Source organism: Aristolochia californica, unplaced genomic scaffold (genome assembly GCF_029961685.1).
Source record: "Aristolochia californica isolate CCGP_79_NKW_82.1479 unplaced genomic scaffold, dmAriCali1.0.hap1 SCAF_2, whole genome shotgun sequence".
In the NCBI taxonomy this organism is placed as follows: domain Eukaryota; kingdom Viridiplantae; phylum Streptophyta; class Magnoliopsida; order Piperales; family Aristolochiaceae; genus Aristolochia; species Aristolochia californica.
Genome location: NW_027181881.1, coordinates 6,426,365 through 6,443,119, shown reverse-complemented (window position 1 = coordinate 6,443,119; position 16,755 = coordinate 6,426,365). Strand labels below are relative to the sequence as shown.

The window sequence follows — 16,755 nt, the reverse complement described above, 5'->3', positions numbered from 1 at the left end:
TGAGAAGATTTTAATCTTTTAACTCAAATCTAAGGCTGAGATTAAAAATTTCATGAAATCTCATTTCACTTGAGTTTTACTAAAATAAACCAAACTACACCCTTTAACTAAGTTGTTTAAATTCTCTCTTTTCCACTTAAAATAGTTCTATTCAATATTATCAAATACGACCGTGGATGTAATGAAAATCTACTCGACAAGGTGATGGGTCCAATTCAATTGGGTTGATCATCAATTTTAAAAAATAAAAGAAGTTTTCTCTCCCCTATAACTAAGAGGGAGGAGTTTTCATTCTCAGAGCTCCCCTCCCCCAAGGACATTACTAACTCACAAGGTTTGCCGGTTAAAATTGTTAAATCTGATAAGATCTCTAATTTCCATTTACGATTGAGTCCGATTCAACTAGTGAGTCTAGTCCAAGTTTTATACCAATCCAAGTGATTCTCCTTCCATTGTTCCCCTTGACTAACTCAAGTTTAAAGAATCTATAGAAAAATTAAATCCTTAAACATTTTTTTTATTTTTATGTGCTAATAGGCAAAGGTCCATGCTTGGATTAGGAAGAATCCAAATTGTTGTAAAAGTTCCTTCCATTCCAAATTCTAATAAACCCAAAAAGAACCAAATGTAAAGGTGAAATTAATTGACTTCTATTAAGAAATAGTCTTACATGGATTAGTAAATACTAAGATTTTGAATTTATTCGTTGAATTTTTTTTTAAGTATATAGTAATTTTAGGAAAATTACTGCGACCCAATTTAACAACCTCCGTATAGTAACTAATAAATGTTTCGATCTGGAACGAGAGAAGACAGACGTCCGAAAGATAACTAGTGATTACCTCCCCTTCTTTCTCGACCTCACCTCCCGAGCGAGGAGCTTCTTTCAAAATCCCTTGCCGCGACGGAGAGCCTTCCCTTTAGACGATCAAGCGTACCTTCACCGGTTACAGGTACTCTCCCTTCTCCTCCTCCGCTTCGTCTCTCTCTTCCTGCCGTCGCCCCACGGTGCGTCGTCGTTTGCTATCAATTTCGTTGAGAGTTTGCGACTGACCATCCTTTGCCATGGGAAACTAAAAATATTATTTTCCTATACATTCCTGCGCTTTGCAAGACCGAAAAGCATTAGTGAACTCCCTTTTTATCTGCTTGGACTCCTCCCGTGCAACAACCCTTCCCTATGCTCGCTTTCGTCCGTCTCTGGTCCGTCAGTCCTCTCTCTCTCTCTCTCTCTCTCTCTCGAAATGGGGGTTTCAAATATCACAGTGATATGCTTCTTGAACTCAGAAATGATGCTCTCTATTTTTAAATCTTTGGTAAATTTCAGGATTTGGCCTGTGGGTCTCGAGATTACTGCTATATACTGCTGGTCAAGACTGTCTTGAATTTTTCACCGAAATGTTTTATTTTCTAGAGCCAAAGAGTATTGAACTGCCGGCATCACCGACACGAGCATTCTATTAGAAAACTGGCCAATCACCTAGACCGACTGCAGCTGCTCTTACAGTTCTAAGTTTGAAGGTTGGTTGAAGTGAATTGAGTAACTTAAATTTCACCTTTTTAGCGTCTAGGATATGTTTGTTAAATTTGTTTAGTGGAAGAAGGTGATTTTGATATGACTGGTTCGCAGTTTCTTGCTCTGTTACTTACTCCATGAGTGCCCGAAACCAATAATATTTCCTTTTCTGTGGGCAGTTGAAGGCTGATCAGTCTTCAGCTAGCAATACATGGGAAATAAGATCGACATTGAAAGTGATGCTTAATTTTTTTTCTTTTTCGGGTATTTGGAGATTTGTTGGTTATTTTTTTAAATGAAAAAAAACCCCCCAACAAATCTCCAAATACCCTAAAATCGAATAAAAGATCTCCATCTCTCTGCCAATGGCCTAGGATCTGAAGATAGTAACTCACTATATTCCTCCACAAATTTCTATGATTGGCATTGAGATTCCAAATCCACTTAAGAAGGAGGGCATTGTTCATGTCCTTTGTAGGTTGTATACCTAGACAACCCCTAGCCTGAGGCTGAAAAATCTCTTTCCAACTAACTAAATGATATCTAAATGTGTCTTCTGAACCTCTCCGAAGGAAGTGACGACAAGTAACATAAATTTTTGAAAACACAAGAGGCTGGACACTGAATAAAAGATAAGAGGTAATTGGGCAGCCTAGCCAAGCAAGACTTTAACAAAATGAGTCGATCCGCTATGGATAGGAGTTTGCCCCGCCAAGGGGCAAGTCTCTTCTCAAACTTCTCAATAAGAGGGGACCAAAGTGCAGCCGTGGGTCGAGAATCTAAAAGAGGAAGACCCAAGTATGTAGCTGGCATGTTCTCCAGAGTACACCCCAAGAAATCAGCCATATCTCTAAGCACTGCACCATCAATGTAGTATCCCAAAAGAGTGGTTTTCCTCCAGTTTATATTCTGACCCGAAGCCAATTCCAATAGACCAAGAACAACCCTCAGCTTCTTGATCTGGTCCATGGTGCCCACACCGAAACAAATGGTATCATCTGCAAATTGAAGAATCAAAATATCAAATGCCTCAACATCCGATGTGGGGAGGAGCCACCCTAAGCCCTTGGCCGAATAAATCAAGGAGGAAAGATATTCCGCCACCACTTTGAAAAGTAAAGGGGACAGGGGGTCCCCCTAAAGGTTGCCCTGAGTTCCTTTAAAATAGCCAGACACTGTACCCTTTAGAAGCACCGAATAACTGGCTGAGGTGATGCAACTTTGAATCCATAACCTCCATTTGACACCAAATCCCATTCTTTCCAGAAGAATATCTAAAAGCTTCTAACTGACTCTGTCGAATGCCTTATCAAAATCTAGCTTGAGAACAAACCTGGGAAGCTTCAAAGTCTTGAAATGACGAAGGAGCTTATGACAAGTCATAGCTGAATCCAGAATGTTCCTCCTTTTGATGACAGCGCTCTGCCCCTGGTGGATGGCAACCGGAAGTACCGCTCGGAGACGGTTGGCAAGGAAATGGGCAATCACCTTATAAATGCTGGTGGTGAGGCTAATAGGCTGAAAGTTTGAAGGAGGCTCCACCCAGTCTTTTTTGGGAATAAGGGCGATGAATGAAGCCTCTAAACTCTTGAAAGCTATGCCACAGTGGTAGAACGAGTGTACCATATGGGCTATGTCTTCACCAATGAAGGGCCAACAATGATGGTAAAACTCTCCATTGAAGCCGTCCAGGCCCGGAGCACGGTCTAGAGGGAGCCCCATAGCTGCTTTCTCAATTTCTCGGCTGGAGAAGGGGAGCTCAATAAGATTGGTGGCTGCAATAGGGATAGCCATAAGATTGACCCTTTGAAAGAAGGGTTGAACTGAATGGCCTTCAGTGTAAAGATCTGCGAAAAAGTTCACCAATTTTTTTGCACTTGGGTTAAACTTTGTAATACAGAGTAAAAAAGGAATTGTATGTAAAAAGATCTATTTTTTCTTTCGTTTTATTATTGTCTTCATGAGCACATAGAATAGGTCACCCTTCACTGGCATATCAGATTGCTTGTCATGTTTGATTTTCCTTTTGTTGTATTAATTGTCTCTTTTTGGGTTGAGGCCTGATACCGGTTTCCTTTCATTCCTGAACAGGAAGATTCATTTTTACCTTTAGCTTTAAAATTTTAGCTTTTTACAGAAACCAAAATGAAAATCACTTTCTGAATGTCCTAATCCTTTTTTTGTTTTTTGTGTAAAATGTTGAATCCATATATCATGGTTAGACTTGAAACCAAGACCTCACACTAGGAAACCCCCCATATAACCATTGAGTCAATGCCCCAACCATATTTGAACCCTGAAGACTATAGACTGTTTATTTTATTTCCACTTTCTATGTTCATCCAAACAAGAGAAACTATGTCTCTTCTATCTTCTTTCCCATTTTATTCTCTTTTCTTCTTCTTTCTTTTTCTCTCCATTTTTTCTTGTGTTCAGTGCAACCTTATTTCTGGAAAGAAGTCTGCTTCCGAAGCTCGGTTGTAGAAGACATGTTGAACACGATACGAGTGCCAGGATATTTGGTTCTGATCCGGTCTGATTCTGGACACTGTGGGATAAACTCCTATTTGAATATTTTGTTTGTCGTGTAGAAGCTGCATTGCTTTTACTCCCATTTCTTGAATTTCCTTGTCAATTTCTTTCTTCTAGAACATTGTAGAACGTCATATGTGTGACTAAGGCTTCAGAAAATAAAACTGGAAGTGTGTTTTTCAACTTCACATTGGACCAGAATTATCATCGTGAAGATAAAATTTCATTAGTTGAGTTTTTGTTCTTTGTTTTCTAGTTGATTTCACTAACTGCATCTTCAAATTATTCCCTGAAGTTAGATTATTAAAGTATGATTTGGTGATGTATGCCAAAGATTACATGGCTTTGTTTTTGCTGGTTTTATGGACATGAAAATAAGGATTGTATTGCTCAGGTTTTCTTCAATCTGTATTGTTGATTCTTGTTTTATAAGGATATAAAATCAGTAAAAGTGAGGCCTGCACGGCAATCTAATATTCGGCAATGGTGGCAGTAAAGGTTGCACAGTGAGAAAACTTTGAGAACATTGTGGTTTCATTGATAAGGATTCCTATTTTGCTCAATATATCTGGTCTGAATTTCTATTTTTCTGCTATTTTCTAATTTTCAATAATTTAAGGCCATTCAAGTGTAAGTGACACGTAAAAGCCTATAAAATTGTCAGCTAATCTTTTAAATATTTCTATCTAGTTCTTGCTCGAGTCATCATCGTCATGCTCCCTGTTAGTGCAGTTGAGTATTCATGGACAGGCAGTAGGTGCCTGGAATCTTGTTGTGAAGGGAGTTAGGCAAGAAATGTGCTGTTTGGGCACAATGAGAGTCACTGATAATTTCCAACCAATGATCTTTTGGAAGAAAAAGTTCCCTTCCAATAATTTTCTGAATATCTTTTGGGACATAGTAGGTTGATGGTGATTAGGTCTGGCCATTTCAACAAAGAGAGTTCTCTGCTACTGGTAAAATAAAACTGCCAATATTTTAATGCCAAAGGTGATGATTCTAGTAAACTAACGAAAATCCAGTAGTTCCTCACATCATGAGATAGCAGCCAACATTGTTTGCAAAAGCAGCCTACTCCTCTTCAGGCCTTTGGCTCAACGGTCACATGGGGGGCGTTTCTAGTGTGAGGTCTTGGTTTCAAGTCTCACTAGGGGTTAAAAGGTGTGTGTGGGTGTGTATTCAACATTAAAGAAAAAAAAGGCAGCCTACCTCTCTCTGAGAAAGGTAAAAAAATGAACTGAATAATTATAATCTTCTTGGAAGTACTTCCTGTACTGGGTAAGTTATCTAATAATCTTGACAAAATGCTCTACTATGACATATTAGGAATTGGGCTGTTTTGGTTTTCATGATTGCCTTATATTATCCCACAACAATGGGCGAACATTAGTAACCTAGCTTAGTTTTTTTTTGAAATAGGATGTATAATTTAAAACATTTTTTTTAAACCTAGCTTAGTTATCCCACAACAATGGGCAAACATTAGTAACCTAGCTTAGTTACTAACCTTCAAAGGATTTACAGTGATTTGACAATGAAAGATAAAGTTTTTGCAATAGAAATACAAATGAACAAAATGAATTGAGGAAAAACCAGTTTTAGGTTTCAAGCTTGCTGGCCCCCTTGATTTGCTTTCACTAGATAGATACAAGTGGTTACTACTGGTGGGACCCATGGACAATGTAGGACCTCCCTTTAAAACAGGAATCTCGACTGATATTTCCATAATACCCCTAGATACCCTTACTAGCAATACAACCCTAGTTACAATTATAACAAAACAAAATTTCCTCTATAAGCAATTAAAACTACCAAAGTATTACGAGGTGTAAACAGTTTGCGAATGAAACAAAATAGGCTATTTTGAGCAGTGGTGGGCACGGGTCGTGTTTCCCAAAACACAAACCTGAACCCGAACGGGGTTTGGGAAAACCCAAACTCGACCTGAAATCCGATGGTTTTTTTTTTTTTCTGAATCCCATCCCCGACCCGCAGGGTGGAAAACGTAACCTGTCCTCGGGTTTTTCAAGTCGAGTCAGCTCGGGTTCCCCATGGAACCCAAACCCGTGCCACCCATAATTCTGAGTACTATTTTGATTACCATTAGTTGATTGGTTATTGATTGGGTAAAAGGGTAAATAAATGTAAATTTTTTAAAAAATAATAAAAATAAGAAATTCTGAATTTTTTTGAAAAGCATAGCATCATGTTTATAATGTCTAAAGATAGTAAAAAGTCATATAACTACATACATAATAAGGTCTTTGCTACATAGGTATGTAAGAAAATTATAATAATACCCTTACATAATTGTTAATTAGGTATGAAATAGGTATTACCTGATTCCATTCCATTTAATAAAGGCTGAACGGGTGAAATTAACCGATTACATATACGGGTTAGATTTTTTGTTCCTTATCCATTTTGTTTAATAAATGGCAGATGAAGAATTGGGTAATCCAATAAAATTGACATCCCTGGAAGTTCCTAAGCTTACTTCACTCCTACAAGAACCTTATCCTTAACCTTCGGTTGTGTAAGGTACGTATTTCTCCTAGCTGGGATCATTAACATTATCTCCCAGCTTGAGGGGAGAATAGAAGGAGAAGTATCAAGGGTGAGCACATTGGAGATTGTTTGATTTATTGATTATCAAACATCACTTGGTTCAACTTATTATTGGCAATCTATTATTCGGCTTGACTCACTCACTCACTGTCAAAGGTACTATCTGCTATCTGCTACCGGCTTGACTTCGGTTTGATTATTACCCTGGATTATTACCTAGATTATCCTCAGCTTATTACTTGGTGCATAGCTTCCTTATTCAAGGATGGACTTGCTGCAGATTATCTTATGTGTCCTTATTGCTATTAAAGACTTTTACTACCTACTGATTATCTATTACTATATAACTGCCGATTTGATACGTGTTATTTGGGCCCAGGCCCATTTCAGCTGCTATTATTGTGTCTCTCTGATTGAGACATTGTTATTGAAGGACTTCTCAGTTGCTGATTGTTGCCAATATTGGTTATTCTGATGAAGAAGAAAACATACGGTGGACTTAGAATGTTATCTTTCGGTGATTACCCTTTACCCCCCTTATTTGGCATTTTTACTCCTATCATTTGAGAGTCGGTGCTCTGAGTTGGGACACTATGATGGAGGAGTTTATTATTACACTTCTGATGAATGCCTATAGACCCACTACCTATAGAGGATAGGAGTTTGCCCAACATCCAACGTGAGTTAAGTCTATTATTCACCCAAGAGGTGTTTTTTTTAGCTACCCTGAGAAAGTGGGTAGACTCTGTGCCCCACAGTAGGGCTACTTTTCTGCCTATGAAATTGAGCTGAAAGTATTTTTGACTATGACTATTTGACTGGAGTATGGAGTGATGTCTTACGGCTAGGACTGATTTTATTCTCTCTTATATTATGCCAGCTGGGTCTCTTAGAAAAAAGAGACCACCAGCTTGAGGGGGAGTGTTGGAAGATATGGTGGATTGCCATTTTATATGGGAAAATCCTATACACCATTTGCAACAAACTGAGTATTTTTTTATGTGTTCTCACCCCCAACTTGAGGGGGATTATTGGAAGATGGGCCCAAGCCTACACGACCGAGGAAGGCTCACACGTCCAAGTGTGGAAGATGGGCTCAAGCCCACAAACCAAGGAGAAAGTCCACATAGTGGTGGCTTGTTGGTAAATAAAAAGTCATCTCATAAAGATGACACTGATTAGTTTATGATTTATGACTCGTATTCACTCTTACTAGGGTGAAGGGTATTCTTGTAATATTAGCACTTTTGATATCTATAAATGCAACTGAAGGGAGAGGGTTTGGACAAGTCTATTATCATAATCTTCCTCCTATTTTCTCCAAATTCGTTACTCTTCCTCATCTCTTCCTAAAACCTTCTCTCCACAACTTTTTTTCTTCTTCTCACCCCTTAATCCTCTTCTACTATTATTATACATGATGAGATCCTAAGTTTCAACACTTAACCTTCGGTTGTGGTTACTAAGGCACGTGTTTTGTTGTTCCATGATCCCGTTGATCTTTAAACATGCTCCCTTGTTCTGCCTATGTACCTTTTCTATCTTCTAACCAGTATAGTTTAAATGAATTGAAGTGAAGGGTGTTGACCTAGGTTGACTTATATCTCTGATTTTGAAGATAACAAAACTCAAGCTAAGTAAGCTAACAATTTACAATTCATAGCATTTCAGATGCATTTCCTTCAAGTGACTCAATTACAAGGTTTATGAGGAAGAACTGGCAAATCCGACACAAGACCTTAAGCTAAAATGAAGAATCAAGTCTCATTGAAGAAGCACCTCAGAGGAGAAAGAAGAATTGAAGACCTCTAGTCTTAAATCTCATATAGAAATCTCAAAAACTCTAGCTTTGCAAAGTGGATAGTCATCAAGATTACAAATCTTAAGTATGAGTATGTTTTGAACCATAAGACATGCAAACTCTTTCCAAAACCAAGTTTTCAAAGCTCATTCAAATGTTTTGGAACCTTTCATTCATTTAGGCTTGGCCTTAGTCATGATTAGTGCTTAAATATATACACTGCAAATAGCATGATCGATCATATACTTAGCTGTATGTTGATTATATAGAAAGCAACAAAATTTCAGCATAAAGCATGATTGATCAACCTTTGCAAGCAAGATCGGTCAACCTCTGTAGGCAAGATCGAACATATAGTAGGTTGATAGGCAGGTTTAAAAAGCATGATTTATCAACCCCTTTGGGCATGATCAATCATATAGACTGCTGTAGGTAGAAGCCATAAAGTATGATCATTCAACCTGTGTAGGCATGATCAATCAAACAAAATCCCATTAGGCTAGTGTGTAAAGCATGATCAAATTAACCCATTGCAACTTGATCGATCATTCTGCTACAAAAGTTTAGAAAACACTTTGATTGATGTTATGATTGATCATAAGACCATAAGAACTAAAAAATATAGACATTTTTTTTAGACATTGGTGGGCGAGTAATTGATCAATCAAAAGGTATGCTCAATTAATCCTTATGAGCAGCTTTTTGTATAACGGTCTAAAATGGCTAATTTCGCCAAGAAACTTGTAAGTAGAGACCGAAATTCATCCCTTAGCATTCCTTGGGCATTTATTGGCAAACCTAGCATTCCATAAGTGTTTTCAAGTGCAAAATTCTAATTTTACCCTTTGTAATAGGAAACTCATACTTTAGCCAAATTCTTTCAATCTCTCTTGCATTTCTCGGCATTCTTAGTTTCTCCAAGGCTCCAAATACATTCCTATTTGTGCCCCTAAAGTGCTGGAAGCTTGGAGACACTTTGGGAGTGGCTATCTTTCCAAAGAAGGTGTAAGTTTTTCCATTTCTATGTTGTATTTTTCACTTTCTTCAAAAGGTTTTCTAGAACCTTTAAGTCTAGAAGGGAATCACCCACTAGATCTAGAATCTAGTTGTATGTGAATCCCTTTGGGAGAGATTGAAAAGTGTAATTGGGTATTACACTTGGCTTAAAGAGAACCATAGACTCTTTGTATAAATTTTTGGCTAATAGAGCATACTAGTAAAACAAATTTCGAGCAAGAGTTTTTGGGCAGTCATTTCCACTAGGGAAACATCGAAAAAAAATCTTTATGGTGTGTGCATTTTCACTTAATTTCTCAATTATTTTTGCACATTAAGCACTTAATTTTAATTTTACATTCTCAATTCAACCTCCTTTTGAGACGTTACTTGGGCCAACAAAGGGTTTAGAGCTTCCATTGATTGCACATTCCAAGAGCTAGTGTCGCTGCTCACTCATGTGTGCCAATTCGAGTGGCGAACATGAGTGAGCAATAGGCTGCTGCTGGCTCTGCTACCTTGTCCTAAAAAAAACCTTCTTTTATGGTTCTGCTACATTAGGTTGGTTGACCTCCACCTAGTCTTCAGGTTCAGTCTCCTTAGGGGGTCATCCCCAGTGTTGGAAGATAAACTCAAGCCCACACGACCAAGGAAGGCCCACATATCTAAGATTATTATAAGATGGGCCACACGACCAAGGAAGGCCCACAAGATGGGCCCAAGCCCATAAGAAGTAGGACCCACAATGATTACCATGAGCTGACATCCTTATCACATCAGTTGGAAGATCAAGAAGGACTCACAAAAGTATCTTATCTTATGGTCACGTCAAAGAAGAGTTTTAGTTTGAGATATGTTTGTCTTTTATCTATATTGAGTTATTTAATTATGTTAGACTTATCTTTAAGTGTTAAGAGTTTGAGTGTAATTGGGACAAAGGTAGTTTTATTGTAATTGGACTCTACTACCTTCCTCTATTATAAATAGAGGTTCATGTACTTTGATTACAACAAGTTATTGATGTCAATGAAGTATTTTACTTTTCCATAAATTCAACATAGTATCAGAGCAGGTTCTGTGAGTTGACTTGGTCAACTCACGGAGGTAATGTGATCCTTTTCTCTAAACCCTAAACCCTAAGTCTAGGTTCGTAGTTATTTTTTTTCAGTCCCTATACCTGTAGTTTGCTTTGCGTTTTTTACCTCTATACGTAATTTTTTATATTGCAAATTATATATTGACGGAAAGATATTTGAGTCTACTTTCCAAATAAAACCTATTTGTTCCAATCGGAGTTATCTACAAAGAGATATCGATATTTGAATGAGCGAAGGTCAGATTGCAAAAAAGTTCGAGCAGCAGCAACAATCTTCCGATTCTGAGGTATTTTTGCTATCAAGAACTAGACTTTATATGGAGAAATATATATCAAAAGAAAGATCTGTAAGTCTATTCTTTTACCTATTCAACCAAGTCAGATTGAAAAAGAGGTTCGAGCAGCAGCAGAAAGCTTCAAATTCCGAGGTATTTTATGCTATCAAGAAAGAGACTTTATATGGAGAATTATATATCAAAAGAAAGATACGTAAGTATATTTTCTTACCTATTCAACCAATCCTCAGTATGATCTTTTTATAAGGAGATATTGATCTTTGAAGAAGAGTCAATGGTCATTCTGGAAAAACAGGAGATATAGTATTTAGTTCGGCCAGATGACAGAGACCGAAATGTATCAGATTATTTATCTTCTGAAAATTATATTTTATGTAGTTAAGTTATACTTGGATGAAAGGTATTTAAGTCTACTTTCAGAAGGAAAAAAATTCATGTCAATCTGATCTATATTGAAAGATATATTCGAATTGGAAGAATCAAAGGTCATGTTGGTATTCTGTTACATTGAAAATCCAAATTTAAGCCGAATGTTTTGCGTCACTGTTTGAGTTGATATATCAGCAAATATCTCACTTCTCCCTGGTTTGAGAGCTTATTTATACATCTCTGTAATTTTGGCTTATTGCTACATCTATGATATTTGGTTCAAGCTGGGATAATTGCCATTACTTCCCAGCTTGAGGGGGAGAAGTACAAGCAGTACAAGAAAGAGTTATTTATTCCTTATGTTGTGGATAAGTTTATGTGACCAAAATATTCAAGAAAGGGGAAGCACAAAAGATGAAGCTTGTGCATCTAAGAAAAAATATTTATATCGGATTATGATTATTTCATGGGCCCTTCTACAAGGTTTATTATTTTGGTTCATGTTATATGTGTTGGAAGATGGTCGTGTTATATTCAACTGCAACTATTATGTCTCTTTGGGGACATTATTATTGAAGAAGAGGTGGCCTCATGTCATTATTTATTTTACCCCATAAAAAAGATCAAAATTATTTGTGGTTGGGAGTCCATGACGGAGGAACTTCATCCCCGTCAAAAAGATCAAAATTATTTGTGGTTGGGAGTCCATGACGGAGGAACTTCATCTCCGTCAAAAAGATCAAAATTATTTGTGGTTGGAAGTCCATGATAGAGGAACTTCATCCCCGTCAAAAACATCAAAATTATTTGTGGTTGGAAGTCCATGACGGAGGAACTTATTATTACACCCAAGTTATCCCCACCCCTGTAATGGCTTTTATGTCTCCTACCACTTGAGAGTCGTTGTCCTGTGGGGACACGGTGGTGGACACTTCAGAGCAATGCCGATAGACACACTACCGATAGAAGACGGAGTGTGCCCTACATCCAGCATTAGGACTGGAGTATGAAACAATGGTTTATCGGCTAGGAGTGATATTTACTCTCACTTATGCCACCAAGGCCTCATGGAAGGACGCAACAGCGTGAGGGGGAGTATTGGAAGATGAAGGCATATCGGAAGATGTGCCATTTTATACAAAAATATTCTATACATCATTTGCACCAAGCTGGGAGTTCATGTTGTTCTCTCACCTCCAGCTTGAGGGGGAGTGTTGGAAGATAAGCTCAAGCCCACACGACCAAGGAAGGCCCACAAGATGGGCCCAAACCCATAAGAAGTATGACCCACAATGATTACCATGAGCTGGTATCCTTATCAATTCAGTTGGAAGATCAAGGACTCACAAAAGTATCTTATCTTATAGTCACGTCAAAGAAGAGTTTTAGTTTGAGTTATGTTTGTCTTTTATCTATATTGAGTTATTTAATTATGTTAGGACTTATCTTTAAGTGTTAGAGTTTGGGTGTAATTGGGACAAGGGTAGTGTTATTGTAATTGAACTCTACTATTTTCCTCTATTATAAATAGAGGTTCATGTACTTTGATTACAACAAGTTATTGATATCAATGAAGTATTTGATTTTTCCATAAATTCAACACCCAACAACAACAAAATTGTACGAGTATATGATGCATATGACTTTCACCTTTTTTTGAGTCTCCTTCATCACTTCAAAACAGCTGACAGTATCTCGAAGTTTGGATACATGGGCCTCAATGCAATCTGTTTCGGGAAGTTAAAACATCCCTAGCCTATTCATCACACATAGATCAGTGCATAACCTCAAGACAACAAAATTGTACGAGTATATGATGCAAATGACTTTCACCTTTTTTCGAGTCTCGTTCAAATGGTTTTGAGTCACTTCAAAACAGCTGACTATATCTCGAAGTTTGGATACATGGGCCCTCAATGCAATCTGTTTGGGGAAGTTAAAACATCCCTAGGCCATTCATCCCAGATAGATCAATGCATAACCTCAAGTTGTTTTAACTTTTTGTGGTGCCAAACTCCTAGTTCTACTAGAGTCCTATCAACTAAAGTGTGTAGTCAAAAGAAACTATTAGTGGCATTACTTGAGTATCATATGCTTTTTACATAGAATTTTTCCAGCCCTAATGGCTCTTAAACTTTTGTTCAATTTCCATAGACTACTAAAGTTTATTTTTATCTAGGGGAGGCAATGGGCTGAGCTGAGCTCGAACTATGGCATGCTAGGGCTTGGCTCAAGCCACGACCATTTGGCTTGAGCAAAATTCCTGTGGCTGGAGTTTGAGCTTGACTGTTAATGATTGGGGAGGAATCCGGCAGGGGTTGCATCATCACTCTCTGTGGGAGGGGCGGATCTGACCCTCCGTAGGTTCATGGAATAGGAAAAGGGGAGGGGGGAAGGGGAGTGCAACCCTCTCTGAATTAGTAGGGGTGATACTGCTTCTCTACAATGATTGAATATTGGTAGAGAAGAGGGAAAAGGGAGAAGAGGGAGTGCAACCCTCTCTGAATTAGTAGGGGTGATACTGCTTCTCTACAACGATTGAATATTGGTAGAGAAGAGGGAAAAGGGAGAAGAGAAATAGGCAAGGGGGTTGTTGCTTAAGTCCAGATTGCTGTTAACTTTTCTAAAAGAGTGAGGAAGGAGAGGAAGGAAGAGAATAAGATACGAGGAGGATAAGAGTTGCAGAGACTCCAAGAAAAACGTCTTTCATGGCTTACAAGATAAGAAAGAAAAAAGCCTGCAACTACATTGAAGTCATTTCTATTCCCTAAACCTTTGAGAAAGAGCCCAAATTCAAATATCTTTATTGATTTTTAAAAAATTTCTCCTTTTATTTCCTTAATAGTCTTTGCATTTAATGCTCTTGGTAGATTTGTCCTTACATTTTCTTTTAATGGCCTTTACATTTAATGTTCTAGGTGAAGTTTCTCCTTTTTATTTCTTTTGATAGTCTCTACCCTATGTAAAGTTTTAACTTGTGAGGTGTGACTTGTGGGTAAAGAAGAATACAAGCTGGCTCGTGAACCATTGAGCCAATGCAAGTTATCTGCTTGGCTTGATGCTGCAGATGAGCCTGATTGAGCTCTATTAAAATCGCGTTGAGCTTAGAGTGAGCCGAGCTCAAGCTGCTCGCAGGCTGACTCAGCTCAGTGCCACCCCTAATTGTACCTGTGACACTCAACATGCAAACATAGGTGCACATCCACATAGGGATTTCTATTCATTGCGAGTATTAGGTCTTGAGGCCAATCAAACTAGCGTTTTGTACTATAAAATCATTGCAAAGTATGCCATTACGGTTAGGGGTGCCATTGAGTTGAGCCAAGCTCGAACCTGTGTAGGTTTGAGCTTGGCTTGACCTTAAGCATCAAACTCGATGATTTAATAAAATTCAGCATCATTTAAAAAATAAAATATCAAGTTCGAGCTCAGCGTCGAGTCTTAAATTGAACTCAAGTTTGAGCTCAAAAGTTGTAAATGAGTTCAAGCTCGAGCTGGGGTCAAGTTCAAAGTATATTTAAAACTACAAAAATAAATGAAGATAATATATTGATGGGCATAGTACCATAGAATTGCATGTTATCGGAGAGGAGTCCAAGACTGTGCAATGCATACTAATGTACAATAGCTAGCTTAATAGACCTAATAGAAAGAGCAAACCCCTCCATCAATAGTGTTTATTCTATTGGCAAACAATAACATTAGATGTTGAAGGATTCAAAAGGGCTCAATGACTGATCGTCTTTGAGGTTTGAGGTAAATAAGCGCAATCATTAAGCAACTAAAGAGGAAACTGACAGGAGCAATTAGAGTAAAAGGTATTTTCATAAAAAAATCTATACTAATGAGTCAGTTCACGAGCTAACAAGTCGAGCTTGGAAAATCTCGAGCTTGGTTTGTTATACTTAAACGGGCCTTATTTCAAGTTTGAGTTTGCCAAGCTCAAGTAAAAACTGAACTGAACCGAGCTTTTTTCGAGTCGAGCTTGAACGGTTTGCGAACCTGTTTGGCTTGGTGCCACCCTTAGTTAAGGTCAAATGACAGTCCTGTAAGGAGGGGCAGAGGATCCCTTTACTTGTAAACTCTTCACTGTAGTCATCATATTCTTTATTCTTCCTTTGCCTTCATGATATATGCTCAATGTTCAATGATGTCTGCTCTAGACAGATACAAATGTTGGTGAAAGGAAGAAAAGTTGGGGTTAGGGGGGGAGAGATGGCTGCTCATTATGCTTTTGGTCCTTCAGAAGATGACACGATAATCAAACACAGGCTTCTCACTCGCACCACTACCACAAGGGGTGAGCCTCCATTGAAGAAGCTCCAAAAGAAATTCGCAGCTTTTGCCCTTGAGATTGACAAGGATGCAGATAACTATAGTGACTGTGAGAGACTGTTCAAAGCGTTTTTACAAGAGATGGTTACCTTTGAGCTGCCTCTTCTTAAAAGTAAGGCAGTTATTGATGCAAACCTTCGTGAGAAAGAGAGTTTCAATGAATTGCAGGAACAGATACAGAGCCAAATCTTGCAGGCACGGGCTGATATAGAAGACCTGAAAAAGCAACTTGAGGAGAGTAAAATTGAACGGCAGCACAAGGAAGAGTGTGAGGCAATTAGAAGATTAGTTGCTCTTCAGCCTCCTAGATCAGAGACCCAGAACATTATTTCAGACCTTGAAAAGGAGATTGCATGCTTAGAGGCGGAGGATGTTGCAACATCGAGAACGTTGGAGCTGAGGAAGAAGCAGTTTTCTCTTCTTTTGCATGTGGTAAAAATTGATAAAGAACTCTTTTTGTTGTTTTATTTATTTATTTATTTATTTTTTTTTGGGGGGGGGGGGGGGGGTTGTTTGTTTGCTTATTTCAGTGTTACTTTTGTGCAGGTGGATGAGTTGCAGAACAATATAGAAGACGAGCAGAAGAGTTTGGCCGAGGAACTGAGGCTTGCATTGGAGCAAAAAAATAATTCTATGGAGGATGTTAGCGGAGCCCCAGAGGCCATGACTGTAGATTGAAGTTGTCCATTGCTTTGTTAATCAACCAGCTTTTGAATTGCCAATCCGCTGCCATTTTGGTAGGGAACTTCACATTTTAGTGGCGTAAGTGAGTGTCATTTTTAGAGTTGTTATCTCTTTAATCAGATATATCTCAGTAAAAGCAGTTTGCTTTCAGTATGAAAGCATCATTGAACTAACATTAAGCAATGAAAAAACCTCTATTCAGCAGTGCAAATAAAGGGCTTTTACACCTCCATGGCAAAGCCTGTATATTATGTTGACTATCGTCTCCAATCAATAATATCAGGACGTGGAAGGAAAAGAATGCTGTTTCTGTTTTCAAAATGGAGAAGTTAATCTTTGCTTTCTCCATGTCAATATATAGAACTGGCAAGGCAGTATTTGATTTGTTGGTTTTCCCAATCCATACAAGACCAACATAATTCATAAAGAATAAAGAAAAAAATGGAGTTCTTCTCTAATCTTCTCTAAAAATGGAGTTCTTATTTAATGTCCTAAAATTTATGTAAATTTATTAAGGTCTCTAAAAGATAAATATTTTAAATTAGTTATTACTAATAATATA

General features: G+C 38.0%; 1 protein-coding gene across 4 annotated transcripts; it reads left to right on the top strand.

The window, feature by feature from the left end:
- The first annotated feature begins 831 nt into the window (after window positions 1-831).
- Window positions 832-16,435, top strand: LOC137956294 (THO complex subunit 7B-like). 4 transcript variants are annotated; one of them, XM_068803727.1, is made up of 4 exons: window positions 832-953; window positions 1,415-1,521; window positions 15,342-15,941; window positions 16,056-16,435. In XM_068803727.1, the coding sequence occupies exons 3-4, from the start codon at window positions 15,348-15,350 to the stop codon at window positions 16,185-16,187; spliced, it is 726 nt and encodes a 241-aa protein (XP_068659828.1). In that variant the 5' UTR covers window positions 832-953; window positions 1,415-1,521; window positions 15,342-15,347; the 3' UTR covers window positions 16,188-16,435. The 4 variants fall into 4 exon arrangements, with proteins under 4 accessions (XP_068659828.1, XP_068659827.1, XP_068659830.1 ...); XM_068803726.1 differs by having other exon boundaries at window positions 15,338-15,941; XM_068803729.1 differs by lacking the exon at window positions 1,415-1,521.
- Window positions 16,436-16,755: the final 320 nt, after the last annotated feature.

Excerpts from the sequence above, each read along its gene's own strand:
- LOC137956294 (XM_068803729.1), top strand. The coding sequence starts at position 15,348 with ATGTTGGTGAAAGGAAGAAAAGTTGGGGTTAGGGGGGGAGAGATGGCT. Across the intron at positions 15,942-16,055 it reads TTTCTCTTCTTTTGCATGTG|GTGGATGAGTTGCAGAACAA; the intron begins GTAAAAATTGAT and ends ACTTTTGTGCAG.